Source organism: Cyprinodon variegatus, unplaced genomic scaffold, assembly GCF_000732505.1.
Source record: "Cyprinodon variegatus isolate N-32 unplaced genomic scaffold, C_variegatus-1.0 Scaffold263, whole genome shotgun sequence".
NCBI classification, from domain to species: domain Eukaryota; kingdom Metazoa; phylum Chordata; class Actinopteri; order Cyprinodontiformes; family Cyprinodontidae; genus Cyprinodon; species Cyprinodon variegatus.
Window position 1 is genome coordinate 586,746 of NW_015150716.1, and position 5,463 is coordinate 592,208.

Sequence of the window (5,463 nt, forward strand, 5' to 3'; positions counted from 1 at the left end):
TTACATTTTTCCACCGCCACAACGTCATTTTTTTAACATATCATTAATAATATTTAATTTGATCTCATCTATTTTTTGTGTGTTTATTTTACTAATACAGAGATCTGAAGGCTTAACTGAGAAGTTTTTCAACTCTAATGTTGAATCACCAAAGACAAAGTAACTTAACATTCAGGTTTGAAATGCAAAAAGCCAAAAGAAATGGATGTGATTATTATAATTTACATTATCAATATTATTACAAGCTCGGAATCGCTGCGGACGTCCATTCTAGGAGTAAAATAACCGATCTCAATTTAGAAGGATACAATCTTCTGAAAATTTAAAAATGCAAAACATAAAATAGAAATCATAAAACCTCTGGTTTGATAAATTAAGCGGGTAGGGGTGGAGCGGGGGGGTTAAAACCCTAAACAGAAAATGTGTTTGATTGTGTGTGTGTGCGCAACAGAGCATGGTCGGCTGCATGTGACTGTAGAGGGAGCTCCAACATTAAGTTTACATAAACTTCCTCTGATAAGCTCTCACACATGCAAAATGTACACATTACAGGCGAATAAAACAAATGATGTTATTATTAGTTTTACAGCCACGATACATTACAATTATACCACAAAACGGCCTTGCTTGAAAAAAAAAAAAAAAGTATGATTTATGTGAAAGCGAAAGGCATTAGAAATGGAGCAAGATGAGATGCTCTAAAACCAAAAGAAAAAAAAAAACCTTCAGGATTGACTAAATAAAAAAATCTTGAAAAGCTTTTCGTTCTTTACTTCTTTTAAAAATGAAAATTAATGAAAGAATTATGCTTTTTAATTTGAGCTCTATATGATTTCTTTATGGGGATAATCCCACATTAATATCCAAATGTATGCCGCAGCGCCGGCTAATTAGCCTTAAGTCCCTCTACTATAAAAGTGTGATAAATCCCTCTCGAATATTTACTTATCACTGCTAAGGAGGATGAAGTCTCTGCCCCAGGCTGTCCACTAATACACACACACACACATTTATAAACCCAAAGCAATGCACTTCAAGCTGTTTTGCACAACCTGCACCATCAAAAGCATCTGTCAAAATGCCTCTACTTGAAAGAGAAAAAAAATAAAGAAAGAAAAGCATATTTTTCCTTCTTTAAGTTGCAGCAGTTCATTTATTAGCCAAAAATATAGACTTTCTTGTACAATTTGGTTCACAAGTATGTACATATTCTTAACTTTATATACAAAAAAAATTATAACATCAAATCCTCACAGAACTTACCAAAAGAAAGGAGAAAAAAAAGCTCACAGACTACATGTTCATACATTATTACATTAGCAGTTTTACACGGGACATGCTTACAATGTAAGTAGGCTATACAGAGTTGTTTTATTCTTATTTTACATTCCATATTCGATTTGAAATAAAATAAAATAAAAAAAAGAAGGAGAAAAAATGGGACCGGGAACCATCGCTGTTTTAAGTCTGTCCTAAGGCCTTAGAATGAAACACACAGGCGTAAAAGCTAAATGAAAATGTGCATGGAAGGAGAAAATAAACAGTTATAAGAGCCTCTTGGAGAGTTAAAACATGAAGTAATATAAAAGTGACAATTGCCTTTTAAAAAACAATGAAAAAAATTAAAACAGCCTGAAATAAAATTTGCATTCAGTTTATTTATATGAGCAAAACAACTGAGTGTGGAGAGAGGCCTTAACGGAATAACACAAGCGGTGGACACACTCTTACACACTTTCAAACTAACACACACATACACAGGGGGATGAATCAAATTTTCAGAATCAAAGCTCATTTGGGTAATAATGGCTTTAGAAAAAAAAGAGCAAAAGAAAAAGAATGAGATGGCATCAAAATAATAAAACTAAAAAATCTAAACTGTCACAATCAGACAGCCTTCTGTCTGTTTGATCTGCCGGTTTCTTTGCATCCAAAGGCACTAGATCTTCCTACAACCGTGGGACAGAAAATGAACACTATAGCGCTGATTTCACTGCTTATTATCACCACCCACAAGAAAATGATCCGCCTTGAAGGGAAAACAAAAACACTTGTATATGATGAAAAGTAGGAGCTGAATTTTCTTTTCTTTTTTCTTTTTTGTCAATCGCACTTTTATTTATTTATTTTTTCTTAAATTACTATGTTTTCGTTTATATATAATGATGCAGGGCTTTTTTTTTTCCCCCCACAAAAAAAAAAAAAAAATCTCTTTCACACACACAAACACTGTCTGCTCCAAACTGTAACACTTCAACACTGATCATATTGTGGCCTCAACAGAGAGAAAACAGCATATCCGTGAGGTGAAGAAAGCAAAGGGAGACCTAAAATAAAAAAAAAATAAAATAAAATAAAAAAACAGAAAATTGCCTATAGTGTCTCTGGAGGTTTTTTTTTTCTACATGCGGGTCTCAGTGCCGGGGACATGTACCTGTGACTGCAGTCTCTGAACTATGACTCTTGTCCTCCGCTTGCCTGCTGCTGTACAGGGCCAGGCTGGTGGCGGTGGCCTGGTTCGCAAGTCCCAGATAATGATTGGAGTTCAGTAAAGCCAGCTGGTGCGCCGAGAACGCTCGGTTCGTCCAGTTCTGGATTTTCCCAACGGGACAGGAAGAGATGAGTCTGTGTGGACCGAGGATGGTCTGGGTGGCTGCGCCTCCTCCTGCCGCTGTCGGCCCGCTGCCATTTACCTGCGGCGACCTGCGGGGATTGTCGGGAGCCGTGGCAGTCTCTGCCAGCGACCAGATCTTTGGTTTCTGGGCCGGGGCTGGGTTGTTCTCTGAGGGCGGAGAGCTGACGGATACCGGGTTGAGTTTCAGCTGTTCTGTGTTCGCTTGGGACGCCTTGATTTCCAAAGAGGAGTGGTGGTGGTGATTGTGGTGGCCGAAGAGCTCCCCTCCTCTCTGCGCGTCCTTGGCCTCCTTCCCTACAGCCTTCAGAAACCTCTGCTCCGCACCTTGTAAATCCTCATAACCATCCGAAATCTCCGAGTCACTCCTTCCGTCTAGTTTAATGTCTGAGTGAAGGTCGTCCTGTTCGTCCAAGTCCTCCTTGCTCTCAATATTTTCCGTGTCGATGTTTTCCAAGTCAATCTCCTCCTCGTCCTCCCTCTTGTCCCCCTCCTCCCCCTCATGATCGCTGGTGTAAACATTCCCCTCTTCGTCGGTGCGGTTCCGAGGGGTCCAGGTCATCTTGTTCTCCTTCTTTAGCCTCCTCCTGGCGTTGGCAAACCAAGTGGACACCTGTGTGAGGGTCATCTTGGTGATAATGGCCAGCATGATCTTCTCGCCCTTGGTCGGATAGGGGTTCTTGCGGTGCTCGCTGAGCCAGGCCTTCAGGGTGCTGGTGCTCTCCCTGGTGGCGTTTTTGGGCCTGGACGGGTCACCGAACTGATACTGACCATATGGATAAAAAGCCGGGTGAGGGGGGGCGAACCCTGGGTGCTGGACACCGTGGCCATCTTTTAGATCATACTGAGCACCCTGCAAAAAGAAAGAGGGATTTTAAGTCTTGGATCTCCATGTAAAGTGTTGTTTTGCACTATTAAATAAAATATATAAAACAGCAGGTTCGTATTAGGTAGGAAGCAAAAAAAGTTTTTAAAATAATTTCTGTTGCTTTCATTTTTTTTTAAAATATTGCTCCATATAAGAGTAAACGAGAAAAATGTCACAATTTACAAATGCATTATCAACAACTTATGCAATTCCACCAAATATATTTTTAATCAATCATCTTCAAAAACTTTTAAGCAAAGAAAAAGCTCACACAAGATTTCGTTAATGTGTCACTTTGCAAAAGCACTTTTTTTTTAAACCAAACTGCCAAGCTACAAAGTTCACCACTGCGCTAAGAAAGTTCTCTCCCTGTGCGCACCCAAGAAGTTGCTCTGCGTAAAAGTTGCAAGAAAACTCAAAGAGGCTAAAACTCACCAACTGATTGAAAATGGATATATCGTTGGAGTAAGGTAGGAAGGCTCCGTAGCCCTGTGCGGCAGCGGCGAAAGGAGAGCCGTACATGCTGGATAGAACATTGGAAAGTGCGCCTGACGGACTCAGCTCCGCCCCGGCCCTGGTGCTGCCCGCGATCCCCTGTCGCTCCGGCGGGTATATCGGTCGGATGTACTGATATCCCAGCTGAGGGAAAGACATGTTGGTAGGAAGCGGGGGGGAAGATTCTTCTGCAGCCTCGCAAAGCAACGGACTTGCCTCGGTATCCACTTTTACAGTGTGAACATGTGAGCAACAAAATTTGCCAGGTATTGGAAGTCTATTTCCTCGGGAACAGCCAATGTAAACGATCCCGCTTGCGTCCCGCGTTTCTTCCTCCTCTTCGTCTTCTCTCCACCCTCACTTCCCTATTGATCTGGATGGACTAAGGTCAGGTCCTTACAGATTGCTTCAGATTATTGGGACTCCCTTGCTCAGATTGACATTTCTAGTCGTTTTGAAGCCCCTCCTATTTCTCAAATCTCACCCCTCTAGTACAAACCACACGCCAAACAGCGCTCTTTCTCTCTCTCTCCCCTCTCTCTCTCCTTCACCCTCCCTCCTCCTCCTTCTCCTCCCTCCCTCCCTCCCTCTTTCTCTCCCTCGGATAAGTGCACTAATGTCGGGAGCTGTTTTTTTTTTTTTTTTGAATGGGGCTTCAAATCTCATTATATCGCTCCCCAAATCTATTTCATTTCATGTTTGTCCTGCAGACGTTTTCAGATTCCAAATTTTAGGAAGAAAAACAAATTTCCAACACATTATAATGATTAACTTTAGTTGGTAATCTTTGCAAGTTTGTTTGTTTTGTGTTTCAAACACAAAGTTTCTTTCGTAAGAGCTGAAAGTCTTGCGTTAAAACTGCAAATTCAACCTGTATTGAAATTCAGACTGTTGCCAAATTTTTATTGTCTATTTTAACGCAGTTTCTGTCTCCTAAAGAAGTTCTTAAACATTCAAATATATTTTATTTTACTGCAAACAAAATTCTTAATGTTTAAATGAACCAAACAAATTGTCTTTAGGATGCATGCATGAGCATTGTCACAAGTTTTATTTAAAGCTTGGACGTTAAGTGAGAGTTTAGCTCTTATTGAGCGCTTTGGAAGTGTTATTTGGGCTCATGGAGAGGGAGCAGAATCGGAGTCATTCTTTTTAATTCGAAACATCAAACATGGGTCGCGTGTAACTGCTTGGTATCAAAGGGGGGAGACGCTAATGATGGGGCGCGTTATGCTGTTAATGAAGACTAAGCGTAAAATAACAACTGTGAAAACCAGAGGGATACACATAGTGAACCGAGCAGGAGAGGTTTGTTCAGAGAATAAACATAAAAATTAACAATTATATTTTCTATTCCTGACGAGTTCAAAGTTACACTTCTGGAATAAATAATAATAATAATAATAATAATAATAATAATAATAATAATAATAATAATAATAATAATAATAATAATAATAATAATAAT

The 5,463-nt window shown here is 39.9% G+C and overlaps 1 protein-coding gene across 1 annotated transcript; it reads right to left on the minus strand.

The window, feature by feature from the left end:
• Positions 1-2,182: 2,182 nt before the first annotated feature.
• On the minus strand, positions 2,183-4,468 carry irx3 (iroquois homeobox 3). Its single transcript, XM_015382693.1, has 2 exons — positions 3,936-4,468; positions 2,183-3,485 (listed from the first exon to the last, which is right to left on the minus strand). Exons 1-2 carry the CDS (start codon positions 4,152-4,154, stop codon positions 2,415-2,417), a joined length of 1,290 nt encoding a protein of 429 aa, XP_015238179.1. The 5' UTR covers positions 4,155-4,468; the 3' UTR covers positions 2,183-2,414.
• Between the last annotated feature and the right edge of the window lie 995 nt (positions 4,469-5,463).